At 42.5% G+C, this 14,795-nt stretch overlaps 2 protein-coding genes across 2 annotated transcripts in view; both read right to left on the bottom strand.

The window, feature by feature from the left end:
* Window positions 1-14,795, bottom strand: part of LOC141129377 (beta-1,4-galactosyltransferase 4-like) — a gene marked incomplete in the record, with an annotated part of 270,467 nt that overhangs the window by 205,984 nt on the left and 49,688 nt on the right.
* LOC141129378 (beta-1,4-galactosyltransferase 4-like) overlaps window positions 1-14,795 on the bottom strand; it is a 60,360-nt gene that overhangs the window by 31,662 nt on the left and 13,903 nt on the right. Inside the window, exon 3 of the mRNA XM_073617386.1 lies at window positions 12,252-12,439. Coding sequence (XP_073473487.1) covers window positions 12,252-12,439 — 188 coding nt within the window. The remainder of the gene's footprint in view (window positions 1-12,251; window positions 12,440-14,795) is intronic.

The raw sequence follows: 14,795 nt of genomic DNA, 5'->3' as shown, positions 1-14,795 counted from the left end.
CCCCCAGACCGCCCTAACCTATATTCAAAATGGCCGGCGGACACTGCCCGCTGACAATTTTTTTTTCTTGTGGAGGAAGTCGGGGCCACCAACTAACTGTAGGCGGGGGGGCGCACCAAGGGCAGGCCCTACCATGGGCCCATTGGGCTGCCTCGGAGGGGAAGGGGGGCGGGGGTCATACAAAGTGCCGCCTCCTGGACCAGCTCCTATGATAGACATTACACTGGTGATGTCTATCATAGGAGCCGGTCCAGGAGGTGGGACTTCATATAACTGCGATTGCGCCGGGTAAGCGGGAGATCCACTCTCTGTGTAATCGGGTGGCTCTCCTCTGTCTGCATTGCAGGCTGCATTGGATGGGCACTGGTGAGGCTGCAATAATGGGCACTGGTGAGGCTTAACTGATGGGCACTGGTGAGGCTGAACTGATGGGCACTGGTGAGGCTGAACTGATGGGCACTGGTGAGGCTGCATTGATGGGCACTGGTGAGGCTGCATTGATGGGCACTGGTGAGGCTGCATTGATGGGCACTGGTGAGGCTGCATTGATGGGTACTGATCAGGCTGCATTGATGGACACAGGTGAGGCTGCATTGATGGACACAGGTGAGGCTGCATTGATGGACACAGGTGAGGCTTAGCTTATGGGCACTGGTGAGGCTGCATTGATGGGCATTGATGAGGCCGAGCTGATGGGCACTGACAAGGCTGCATTGATGGGCACTGACGAGACTGCATTGATGGGCACTGATCAGGCTGCACTGATGGACACTGGTGAGGCTGCGTCGATGCATTATTTTTGTTAAACCTCCTTTGTTGCTATTAACATTACCACATTGTATCATATATGTCTTGCTTCATAACATCAATATTCGTTCTAAAACCAGGTGGGCATGGATGGTGAGCTGTCTTGGTGGTTCAATGGGCCACTTGACTAGACTTGCCCCCCCAGGTATAAGGCTGCCAGCCTTCCCTGCCTACATTCCTGTACCTCTCTACCCGGCTGTGTACTGATCGCGGCTTGTATCCTGACTCTGCCTCTGCCTATTGTTCCTGTACCTCGCTGCCCGTCTGTTGGTGACCTTCTGGCTTGTGCCCTGTCTGCTAATCAAATGTCACCATGTTCCAGTTCCTGGCTACTGTCTAGTGATCCACAGCTGGTATTCCTGGTATGCCAGTCCTCGTGCCAGTCTGTGTCCTCACACCTCCTGTCATTACTACCAGGGGTGTTCGACAAGAGGTGCAAGAGAACCCCTCTCCAGCTCAACCTCCCCCAGGTACGTGGCATCAGCTTTGTGTAGTGTATTTAAATCTGCTAGTACATCTAACACTACCCTGCCCCGAGACTGACAATGCTGCTGTCCAAAGGTTTCCCCTGTGCTCCTTTATCCAGAGTGGGGGTGCTCTCATACAAGTGGGGTGCTACTGCACAGATCACCAGGTGAAAACAGAGAGGAAAAAAGCCTAAAAAAAAAAAAAAAAAAAGAAAACGAATGCAGTAACCACATCTTATCAATTGTAAGCTGCAATAAATTAAATTTTTTGGGGTTTAATACCATTTTTAACTTCAAACACAGAGTAGGGTGGCCATTGAAAAGAACTGCATAAAATAATTAAAGAAAGAGCAAATAGTGTTATAATCACAAATAAAATAAATATAGCACAAAAATGCTTTCCGACAATATAGGTGTATCTCATAAAATTTTAATATCATCAAATAATTTATAATAATTATAATAATATTTCAGTAATTCAATTGAATTCAATTCAAAACGTGAAACTCATATATTATATGTAGATGTGTTATACACAGTGATATATTTCAAAGCATTTCTTTCTTTTTAATTTTGATGATTATGGCTTACAGCTAGTGAAAACCCAAAATTCAGCATCTCCGAAAATTAGAATATATTTATTATATTTATTTATATATATTTATATTTATTGCCCAATGGATTGAACTCAGATTTTTATTTATATTTATTTCTTTGAAAAATGTTTCCTTATTTTTCTTTTTTTTCCCCTTTTTCTTCCTTTTTTTTTTTTCTGTTGAGGCTTGTAAAATAGTATTTTTTTTTTTTTTTTTTAGATGCAGTTGGTTTTGTATGCCAATTTACGATACAGTGGGGCAAAAAAGTATTTAGTCAGCCACCAATTGTGCAAGTTCTCCCACTTAAAAAGATGAGAGAGGCCTGTAATTGTCATCATAGGTATACCTCAACTATGAGAGACAAAATGTGGAAACAAATCCAGACAATCACATTGTCTGATTTTTGAAAGAATTTATTTGCAAATTATGGTGGAAAATAAGTATTTTTTCAATATCAAAAGTTCATCTCAATACTTTGTTATATATCCTTTGCTGACAATGACAGAGGTCAAACGTTTTCTGTAAGTCTTCACAAGGTTGTCACACATTGTTGCTGGTATGTTGGCCCATTCCTCCATGCAGATCTCCTCTAGAGCAGTGATGTTTTGGGGCTATCGCTGGGCAAAACGGACTTTTAACTCCCTCCAAAGGTTTTCTATGGGGTTGAGATCTGGAGACTGGCCAGGCCACTCCAGGACCTTGAAATGCTTCTTATGAAGCCACTCCTTCATTGCCCGAGCGGTGTGTTTGGGATCATTGTCATGCTGAAAGACCCAGCACCACGTTCCATCTTCAATGCCCTTGCTGATGGGAGGAGGTTTGCACTCAAAATCTCACAATACATGGCCCCATTCATTCTTTCATGTACACGGATCAGTCGTCCTGTTCCCTTTGCAGAAAAACAGACCAAAAGCATGGTGTTGCCACCCCCATGCTTCACAGTAGGTATGGTGTTCTTTGGTTGCAACTCAGCATTCTCTCTCCTCCAAACACGATGAGTTGTGTTTCTACCAAACAATTCTACTTTGGTTTCATCTGACCATATGACATTCTCCCATTCCTCTTCTGGATCATCCAAATGCTCTCTAGCAAACCTCACACGGGCCCGGACATGTACTGGCTTAAGCAGGGGGACACGTCTGACACTGCAGGATCTGAGTCCCTGGCGGTGTAGTGTGTTACTGATGGTAGCCTTTGTTACGTTGGTCCCAGCTCTCTGCAGGTCATTCACTAGGTCCCCCGTGTGGTTCTGGGATTTTTGCTCACTGTTCTTGTGATCATTTTGACCCCACTGGGTGAGATCTTGTGTGGAGCCCCAGATCGAGGGAGATTATCAGTAGTCTTGTATGTCTTCCATTTTCTAATTATTGCTCCCACAGCTGATTTCTTCACACCAAGCTGCTTGCCTATTGCAGATTCAGTCTTCCCAGCCTGGTGCAGGTCTACAATTTTGTTTCTGGTGTCCTTCGACAGCTCTTTGGTCTTCACCATAGTGGAGTTTGGAGTGTGACTGTTTGAGGTTGTGGACAGGTGTCTTTTATACTGATAACAAGTTCAAACAGGTGCCATTAATACAGGTAATGAGTGGAGGACAGAGGAGCCTCTTAAAGAAGAAGATACAGGTCTGTGAGAGGCAGAAATCTTGCTTGTTTGTAGGAGACCAAATACTTATTTTCCACCATAATTTGCAAATAAATTCTTTCAAAAATCAGATAATGTGATTGTCTGGATTTGTTTCCACATTTTGTCTCTCATAGTTGAGGTATACCTATGATGACAATTACAGGCCTCTCTCATCTTTTTAAATGGGAGAACTTGTACAATTGGTGGCTAACTAAATACTTTTTTGCCCCACTGTATGTGTTAGTTCTTCTCTAGTGCATATCGAGCCATGATTCTACATATGTCTACATGCTTTTACTTATGTGCTAGTTGGCCTCTTTGGTATTGAGTGATTAATTAATTGATCCCATATGTTTAAGAAAAGTGTATATATACAGTATCTCACAAAAGTGAGTACACCCATCACATTTTTGTAACTATTTTATTCTATCTTTTCATGTGACAACACTGAAGAAATGACACTTTGTCTACAATGTAAAGTAGTGAGTGTACAGCTTGTATAACAGTGTAAATTTGCTGTCCCCTCAAAATAACTCAACACACAGCCATTAATGTCTAAACCGCTGGAAACAAAAGTGAGTACACCCTTAAGTGAAAATGTCCAAATTAGGCTCAAAGTGTCAATATTTTGTGTGGCCACCATTATTTTCCAGCACTGCCTTAACCCTCTTGGGCATGGATTTCACCAGAGCTTCACAGGTTGCCACTGGAGTTCTCTTCCACTCCTCCATGATGACATCACAGAGCTGGTGGATGTTAGAGATCTTGCGCTCCTCCACCTTCTATTTGAGGATGCCTCACAGATGCTCAATAGGGTTTAGGTCTGGAGACATACTTGGCCGGTCCATCAACTTTACCCTCAGCTTCTTTAGCAAGGCAGTGGTCGTCTTGGAGGTGTGTTTGGGGTCGTTATGTTGGAATACTACCCTGCGGCCCAGTCTCCGAAGGGAGGGGATCATGTTCTGCTTCAGTATGTCACAGTACATGTTGGCATTCATGGTTCCCTCAATGAACTGTAGCTCCCCAGTGTCGGAAGCACTCATGCAGCCCCAGACCATGACACTCCCACCACCATGCTTGACTGTAGGCAAGACACACTTGTCTTTGTACTCCTCACCTGGTTGCCGCCACACACGCTTGACACCATCTGAACCTATTACATTTATCTTGGTCTGATCAGACCACAGGACATGGTTCCCGTAATCCATGTCCTTAGTCTGCTTGTCAGCAGCAAACTGTTTGTGGTCTTTCTTGTGCATCATCTTTAGAAGAGGCTTCCTTCTGGGATGACATCCATGCAGACCAATTTGATGCAGTGTGCGGCGTATGGTCTGAGCACTGACAGGCTGACCCCCCACCCCTTCAACCTCTGCAGCAATGCTGGCAGCACTCATACGTCTATTTCCCAAAGACAACCTCTGGATATGACGCTGAGTACGTGCATTCAACTTGTTTGGTCAACCATGGCGAGGCCTGTTCTGAATGGAACCTGTCCTGTTAAACCGCTTTATGGTCTTGGCCACCATGCTGCAGCTCAGTTTCACGGTCTTGGCAATCTTCTTATATCCTAGGCCATCTTTATGTAGAGCAACAATTCTTTTTTTTCAGATCCTCAGAGAGTTCTTTGCCATGAGGTGCCATGTTGAACTTCTAGTGACCAGTATGAGAGAGTGAGAGCGATAACACCAAATTTAACACACCTGCTCCACATTCACACCTGAGACCTTGTAACACTAACGAGTCACATGACACTGGGGAGGGAAAATGGCTAATTGGGCCCAATTCTTGACATAGGGGTGTACTCACTTTTGTTGCCAGCAGTTTAGACATTAATGGCTGTGTGTTGAGTTATTTTAAGGGGACAGCAAATTTACACTGTTATACAAGCTGTACACTCACTACTTTACATTGTAGAAAAGTGTCATTTATTCAGTGTTGTCACATGAAAAGATAGGATAAAATATTTACAAAAATGTGAACTTACTTTTGTGAGATACTGTATATATATATATATATATATATATATATATTTTTTTTTTTAACCAATGCACACACATTTAATTATGTCCATATGAGTCTTATAGAGTAACTCTACTTTCATGGAAACAACAATAGCAATTTAAAAAAATTGTATAAAAATAATGTAGCATATACAATTGCTACACAAGCCATATTGTAATTGAATGTTATTAAAAATTACCTTTCTTTCTTAATCCGTAGCACTGTAATTTTATGTAAAATATTTAGATGATATATTTAGTATATCGTTGTAAAAAAAAAAAAAAAAAGATTAAAAAGCTTAATTAGATGTGAGTGCACTGGTAAAAAAAGAATAAAATAAAATATTTTAAGGGGTATTATAATTATTTGGAGTACCTTCTTTTTTTTTGGGGGGTGAGGGGGGGTGGGGGGTGAATTGAAAGATTTACTGGAAGAATCTAGTACTAATAACTCTTTGAGATCTTATTTTATTTAAAGTGATATTAAAGGCTTTTTTTTTTGTTAAAGTAAAAAAAGATGTTATACTTACCTGCTGTTTGGCAGTCTCTTTCTGCTGCTGTCTGCTTCTCCCTCCTCCGGGTGCCTCATCAGCAAGCTGGATGTTAAGGTGACACCTGTGCATGCACACTCCTTAAAGCAGTAGTGAACCGCAAAAAAATAAAAATAATTCTGCAAATGAATGTCATAATGTGCTAGTATGCATCGCATACTAGCACATTATGAAAGACTTACCTGAAAACAAAGCCTTTCGGGGGTGCACTGTCACCGCGGACCGGGTCTCCATCTTTACCTGGTCTTCCTTCCGGGTTCACGGGCAGCCGCCATTTGTCTGGCCAAGCTGCTATGACATCTCTACCGCGCATGTGCGCAGGAGTCATGGCTGAAGCACGGCTCTCTCTATGGACGACACGTAGTGGGGTGTTTTTACCTTAACCACTTGACCTGTGGAAGATTTGCCCCTCTTCATGACCAGGCCATTTTTTTGTGATACCGCACTGCGCTACTTAAACTGACAGTTGCCCGGTCGTGCGACGTTGTACTCAAATAAAATTGTTGTCCTTTTTTTCCCCCACAAATACAGCTTTCTTTTGGTGGTATTTGATCACCTCTGTGTTTTTTTTTTTTTCTGCGCTATAAACAAAAAAAGACTGACAATTTTGAGAAAAAAAACACAATGTTTTTTGCTTTCTGCTATAAAACATATCCAATAAGAAAAAAGAAAAAATCAATTTTTTTCAAAAATTTAGGCCAATATGTATTCTGCTACAAATTTTTGGTAAAAAAAAAATCCCAGTAAGCGTATATTGATTGGTTTGCGCACAAGTTATAGCTTCTACAATCTATGGGATATTTTTATGTATTTATTTTACTAGTAATGGTGGCAATCAGCAACTTATAGCGGGACTGCGATATTGCGGTGGACAAATATGACACTAACTGACACTTTTTTTGGGGACCAGTGACACTAATTCAGTGATCAGTGCTAAAAAAAATATGCACTCTACTAATCACACTGGCTGGGAAGGGGTTAACACAGTGGACCAACACCAGCAGACGACACGACTCCCCAAATCATCACTGATTGTGGAAAATGTTGCATTTCATTTGGAAATCAAGGTCCCAGAGTCTGGAGGAAGAGTGGAGAGGCACAGAATCCAAGTTACATGAGGTCCAGTGTGAAGTTTTCACAGTCAGTGATGATTTTGGGAGCCATGTTATCTGCTGGTGTTGGTCCACTGTGTTTTATCAAGTCCAAAGTCAGCAAAGCCCTCTACCAGGAAATTCTAGAGCAGTGGTCATTAACCCTGTCCTCAGGACCCACTAACAGGCCAGGTTTGCAAGATAACTGAAATACATCGCAGGTGATCTCATTTGCTGCTCAGTGATTGCAGTATTCTAGTCTGCATCTCCCCCAAGGTAATACATAAAACCTGGCCTGTTAGTGGGCCCTGAGGACAGGGTTGAAGACCACTATTCTAGAGCACTTCATGCTTCCCTCTGCTGACCAGCTTTATGGAGATGCTAATTTCATTTTCCAGCAGGACTTGGCACCTGCCCACACTGCCAAAAGTACCAATACCTGGTTTAATGATCATAGTCTCAATGTGCTTGATTGGCCCGTAAACAACCCAATATTTTTTGCTTTGCAGAAACATAGGATCAATACCTTCCCTTTTGACAGAACAACAATCTGCCTTGTTTACATATTCCTTTCGGAAGATGGTTATATTCTTTCTATTCTATTGGTTTTTTCTAATCTATTCTTTTTTATTCTAGTCTTGTTTATTATTTTATTTTCTGTTCTATTCTAATCTATTCTTTTCTATTTTTTTCGTTGTTATTCTATTTATCTATCTATTTTGGGAAATGGTTATATTCTTTCTATTCTATTGTGTTTTTTTTTGTTTCTATTCAATTGAAATTCAAATTTCAGAAGATGGTTATATTATATCTCATTTCTATTCTATTATGTTCTTTTATTTTACTATTGTATTTTGTTCTGTTTTACTCTCCTCTTTTCTGTTTTTTTTAATTTTTATATTCTGTTCTTTTATTTTGTATTCTGTTCTGTTTTACTCTACTATATTCTATTCTTTTATCTTCTTTTCTATTCTATTTTATTCTCTTCGGAAATTCGAATTCTAAAAAAAATTCAAATTAGATTTGAAAACTATTTGAATTCGAATTTCGTGCGAAAATGTGTTTCGTTATTTCGGATTTGTTTAAATTCATTACTTTTGTCATTCGGATACATCTGGATTTCAGAATAACCAAAAATGTGTTCAAATTTCAAATCGGAATGAGAAGAACCGCACATGTCTAATTTCCAGAAGCTTTATGAACATTGCCAAAAGTGTGTTGTGAAGGATGGCGATTTATGTTAAAGGATAATAAAGGTAATTTGTTTGTATCTTCTGTTTTGTTTGTTTTTTTACACCATTCACCGAACTTTATAGACACACCTCGTATTGTCAGAAAGCACTTTTGACCTGTATTATTTTTATTTGTAAGCATAACACTAATTGGGGTTTATGTAGTTATTTTTTGAGGTTCTTTGTAATGGGTGTTTGCATGCTGTTTTATAGCTGCATTGGGGTTGATTTACTAAAACTTAGACATGTGCACTGCCAAAAAAATGTGTTCGTTATCGTTTCAGTCGTTTATTTTTTTTTTTCGTTTTTTGGGTCATTCGTTATGATCGCAATTCATACATTCGCACATTCGTAAATTCATACATTTGGAAATTCGCACATTCGTAAATTCATACATTCGTAAATTAGAACATTTGTATATTCGTAAATTCGTACATTTGCAAATTAGAAAATTCGGAAATTTGTAAATTCGAAATTTGAAAATCCAAAAACCTGAAAATTCAAAAATCTGAAATAGTAACTAACTATTAAATTATAGGTATTGTAATTTCCTTTCAAATTTGGCTGTCAGTGAACGTAACAAATACGATTTTATCCGAAGTTACGAATTATCCGAAATAACGAATGCTGCATCTAAACAAATGGAACGGAACAAATTAATAATAAATAAAAAGTTTTTATTATTATTATTGTTATTTATTATTATTAAGTCATTATGTTCCATACTAATTTACAAATTCACTAATTTACGAATGTACGAATGTACGAATGTGGAAATGTACGCATTTTCGAATTTACCAATTTACGAATGTACGAATGTACAAATTTTCGAATATTCAAATTCTGAATATTTGGAAAAATTCGTTAAACGGGTTTTCATTCATTCGGATATTTCCGAATTAACGAATTTGTCGAAATTCGTTAAAAAACGAATTCCGAACGAAACAAATTGCACATGTCTACTAAAACTGGAGACCGCAAAATCTGGTGCAGCTCTGCATAGAAATAATCAGCTTCCAGTTTTTATTGTCAAAGTTTAATTGAAGAATCTGACGTTAGAAGCTGATTGGCTACCATGCACAGCTGCACCAGATGTTGTACTCTCCAGTTTTAGTCAATCGGCCCCTAATGCCGGCTATACACATGTTGAATTCCGAACGATTTTTCGTTTGGAAAAAAAAACGCACATTTGATTTTCGACCGTTAGTGTGGCCGCGGCAATGGCCGATTTTGGTGCGGCCATCGAATGTGAGTGATCGGGCATGATGAAATTTTTTGAAAAACAAACGCATTTCTAATCAACGATGGGAGAATCGTGCGAGAAATATAAAAAAAAAAAAAATGCGCATGAGTTGTGACCTGGAAAGAAAAGAAGAAGATTCCCCGACACAAATTTTCTTTTTCGCAACAACATGAGGTGAAATTGAAGGCTTGGTTGGTGGCATTTCGAAATCAATGGTGTCACCATCGGATTACAAAACACACCAAATTTTCGATTTTCGATTAAGTCGCTCTGAATTCACACATGTATGGCCCACATGAGTACTATACCACAAGATTCAAATAATCAATAAACAGTGCTGCTCTATAAATCAAAAACAATTAATAATGTCACAGATTTAATAAATGAACTTTATACATGAACTTTCAGCAATATACCGTATGTTTATTGATTACCATTTCTAAGTTACACTTGTACCATTAATTATTCATTTTTGATTTATAGTGCAGCACTGTTTATTGATTATTTGCACCTTTTAAGTGAAGTGAGAACACTTGTTAGTGATAGCAGCTATTATTAATTTTTTTTTTTTACACTACTTTATTTCATGAGATTGCACAGATTGATATTCACTTTGTACCACAAGATTGTGCCGGATTTTATTCCCTGCTTTGAAACAAAATCCATCACATCCCCGCTGTCAGGACGGTGCTCTGCAATGTTTACATATGCAGAGCTCCATCCAGCCTCTCACCTCGTGATCAGCGGATGACATTGGCTGGCACCCGCTGATCAGCTTCTGCTGTGACTAATCACAGCATGCGTGCACGTGCCCCCAACCGGAAGTGCAGAATCACATATATATGTATGTGATTCTGCACAGGGTGGTAAATCTGCTATAGGGCGGTCCCTAAAGTGGTTGTTAAGCCACTTTATACCATTCTCTCTGTTTAATAAATCCTTTGTTCCCCTGGGTCTGTTTTTGTATAAAAAAAAAAAAAAAGCCATTCTTTACCTCATCTCAGAGCGCTGCTCGGCACTCACGTGACCTGCCGCCTCTCTCCTCTCCCCATCTGACAGCTGCAGTGGGCGGGGCCGAGAAACCCCTGCTGACGTCAGTCGGGAGGTGGGGAGGAGAAGAGGAGAGAGGCGGCGGGTCATGTGAGCGCCAAGCTGCACTCTGAGATGAGGTAAAGAATGGCTTATTTTTATAAAACACAGACACAGGGGCACAAAGGATTATTAAACAGCGAGAATGGTATAAAATATTTAGGCTGCTTTCACACTGGGGCGGTAGGGGGCGTCGGCGGTAAAAAAAATAGCTAAAAATAGCGCTGTTTTACCGCAGTATTCGGCCGCTAGCGGTGCGGTTTTAACCCCCCGCTGGCGGCCGAATAAGGGTTAAAACCACTCGTATAGCGAGGCTATAGCCGCAGTATTGCCGCGGCATCGCCGCGGTATAGCCGCGCTGTCCCATTGATTTCAATGGGCAGGAGCGGTTTAGGAGCGGTGAATACACCGCTCCATAGATGCAGCTTGCAGGAGATTTTTTCTTCTCCTGCCAGCGCATCGCGGAGGCTGTTTTGGGGCGGTTTGCAGGCGGTATTTTTAGCGCAATAACACCTGCAAACCGCCCCAGTGTGAAAGGGGTCTTAAAGTAACTTTTGCAGCAGGAGGGGAGGGGACGGGCACTGACACAGGAGCAGACCAGCAGGAGGATAGAGGAGAGACAGGAGAGCTGCAGATTATGGAGGCACGTAATGTGACCACAGTGTCAGGGCTCAGCAGCCATGATACACCATGGTCAGTTTACAGGGGGGGGGAGCAGAAACTGGCAGGATCAGCCAGTTTTTTTAGTTGATAGAAGGGGCCAAATTTCACAGCACAAGCACTGTGCTGTATAACATGCTTTAACCACAACCGCCCCCTTAATGACCGGGCCATTTTTTGCGATATGGCACTGCGGTACTTTAACTGACAATTGTGTGGTCGTGCGACGCTGTACCGAAACAAAATTGTAACAGCCAGGGAATGACAGCTGTGAAACCAGGATTCGTCACAGAGGGGATAGGGGAATGGAAGTTCCTCCATCTCCTATGCAGGAGCCTTCCTGATCATTTTCTACAGACCAAGGTTCACTGGAGGAAACGGGAGAACCCAGGAAACCACTGCTGGTGGCAGCAGGAGAGGCCTTTCCAGCACTGTAAAAGTAATTGAGTGGCTATAAAACCACCTGGATCACTTTTACCTGACAGCTGATCGCCAGGCTGAAAAAAAATAGTACCAGGGTCATGGCTGCAGAGGAGTTCTAATCCTCCTCCACTCTATCCAAAATGTTAAAGAAAACAATTTGGCTAAAGATACATTTTTTTGTTTGGCCTGGGCTTCTAGACATCAATCTGGTCACGATAAGAAAGCCAATCTGAATCTTTTCTATGTAAGCCCAGCTCATTTATAATAAATTATGACTGATAATTCAGACTGCAAATGGTAGAGTAGCCTTCTTGCAGCCGAGATAAGGGGCGCACCACTGACCTAAGCTAGTGCAAAAGTCTTTCTTCTCTCCTATGAAAAACAATTAAACAAATATTTCACAGAACTTTTTTACAGACTAAAACATTGCCCAAAACAAAGAAAATGGCTGTACTAATTGCTTTCCTACTTGTATCTGGTGACGTTGCGGCCAACCACCAGGTGTTTTGGCTCGGTGTCGCACAGGTAGGTGTTGAAATCGTTCTCGGGTATCAGGTCCACATCGTGTAAGATAAAACAGTCCCATTTCTCTTCTTTCAGTGCTTCTAAGTACCCCACGTTGAGTAGCTTGGCTCTGTTGAATTTCTCGTCACCGGCCTGTGGTGACAATGAAAGGGACATCTTCTCAATCACTAAGACAGGCAATTAAGGGGATACTTTAAAGCAGTGGTCTCCAAACTGCAGCCCTTTGCTTGCCTTTATCAGGCCCTTGGGGCACCATTCCATCCACTGCCACCATCAAAGGGGCACAATTCCTTCAACCGATACCAATGATGGGGCATAATTCCTTCTATTAATACCATCGATGGTCCACTCTTACCCCCACTGAAGACACCAAAGATGGTGAATTATTTACTCCCACTTGACGCCACAACATTTTCTACTCCCACTGGCCCTAGTCCGGTCCCCCTAAATTCTGAAGGACAGCAAACTGGCCCTTTGCTTAGAAAGTTTGGAGACTCCTGCTTTAAAGCAATAATTCTCAACCAGGGTGCCGTGGATCCTTGGGGTTCCTCCAGAGGTTGCTAGGGGCTGCCTAAACTCTGGCTGATTTACCCCAGCGTTAGTGGAAGTAAGCAATGCCTCAGAATTGGTGGTCAAGTGAAGTAAAAAAAATGTCATTACAAAATGTGTGCACATGTTTAGTAGGGAAGGAATAGTGCCTCATCTTTGGAAGTAGTTGGAGGTAAAGTGTCCCATCATTGATATCAGTAGGAGGAATAGTGCCTCATCGATGGTATTAGTGGGATCAAAAGTGCCCCATCATTGGCATTAGTGGGAGGAATAGTGCCCCATCATTGGTATCAGTGGGAAGAATAGTGCTCCATCATGGGTGTCAGTGGGGGGAATAGTGCCCCATCATTGGTATCAGATGAAGGACTTTTTTTAAGGTTTATTGGATCTTTTAAACAGGTTTTTCCTATTTTTTTATTAGGTAAATTCTAGTCGACTGTTAAACTTGCCAAGTTAGTGCCTTACATTAGGGCTGGATCTAGCAGGAGCTAGGGTGGTCAGCCCCCCCCCCCCTCCCCAAGCTTCCCACTCTCAACCCCTGTCCACACCTGATGCTGTGCCTGGCCGGCTCCCATCTCTGCACTGTATATGCACAGGGGTTGATTTACTAAAGGCAACTAGATTGTGCACTTTGTAAAGTGCAGTTGCACTCTGCAGGTGCAATTGTTCCAGAGCTTAGTAAATGAGGTAAAGCTTCACTTTGCAAAGAACATCCAATCACATGCAAAGGAAAATAAAAAAAAAACAGCATGTTTGCTTGCATGTGATTGGATGATGGAAGTCAGCAGAGCTTCTGCTCATTTACTAAGCTCTGGAGCAACTGCTTTTGTAGAGTGCAACTGCACTTTGCAAAGTGCACAGTCAATTTGCCTTTAGTAAATCAACCCCACAGCCTGAGCACAGGCAGCAAGATCTCCTCGGCTCTTCTCCACACAACACAGAGCTGAAATCTGATTCTCTTTCACACAGTCATGTGCACCGCACTGCGTGTAGCTGGTTACTACAGCCGCACTGCCGTTCTGACCAAGGAATTTCACAGGTCAGAAGTGCAACATAGCCACCAGCTACACACAGTGCAGATCATAGCTGTGTGAAAGAGAATCAGATTTGAGGTCTGTGTTGTGTGGGGATTGGGATGGGCCAAGAAGGAGATCTTGCTCCCTGTGCTCAGGCTGTGTATGTACAGTGCAGGGATTGGAGCTATGCTGAGTGCCCTGTCAGCGGTGACCCCTGTCCTTTCTTCTTCCAGCGGTGACCCCTGATCTCTCTGCTTCCAGTGGTGACCCCTGTCTTCTATCTTGTCATCGGTAACCCCTGCTCTGCCAGAGGTGACCCCTGTCCTCTTTTTTCCTTTTGGCGGTTGCCCCTGCCCTCTCTATTGCCAGTGGATCCCTGTCCTCCCTTCCTCCAGCAGTGACCCCTGTCCTCTTTCCTGCCAACAGTGACCCCTGTCCTCTTTCCTGCCAACAGTGACCCCTGTCCTCTTTCCTGCCAACAGTGACCCCTGTCCTCTTTCCTGCCAACAGTGACCCCTGTCCTCTTTCTTCTCAGCAGTGACCCCTGTCCTCTTTCTTGTCAGCAGTGACCCCTGTCCTCTTTCTTGCTAGCAGTGACCCCTGTCCTCTCTCCTGCCAGCTGTGACCCCTGACCTCTCTCCTGCCAGCAGTGACCCCATCCTCTCTCCTGCCAGCGGTGACCCCATCCTCTCTCCTGCCAGCAGTGACCCCATCCTCTCTCCTGCCAGCAGTGACCCCATCCTCTCTCCTGCCAGCAGTGACCCCTGTCCTCTCTCCTGCCAGCAGTGACCCCTGTCCTCTCTCCTGCCAGCAGTTACCCCTGTCCTCTTTCTTGCCAGCAGTGACCCATGTCCTCTCTCCTGCCAGTGGTGACCCCATCCTCTCTCTTGGCAGCGGTGACCCCTGTCCTCTCTCCTGCCATA

The sequence above is a fragment of the Aquarana catesbeiana genome, linkage group LG02, assembly GCF_042186555.1.
Source record: "Aquarana catesbeiana isolate 2022-GZ linkage group LG02, ASM4218655v1, whole genome shotgun sequence".
In the NCBI taxonomy this organism is placed as follows: Eukaryota; Metazoa; Chordata; class Amphibia; order Anura; family Ranidae; genus Aquarana; species Aquarana catesbeiana.
This window is presented reverse-complemented; position numbering and strand designations above follow the sequence as displayed.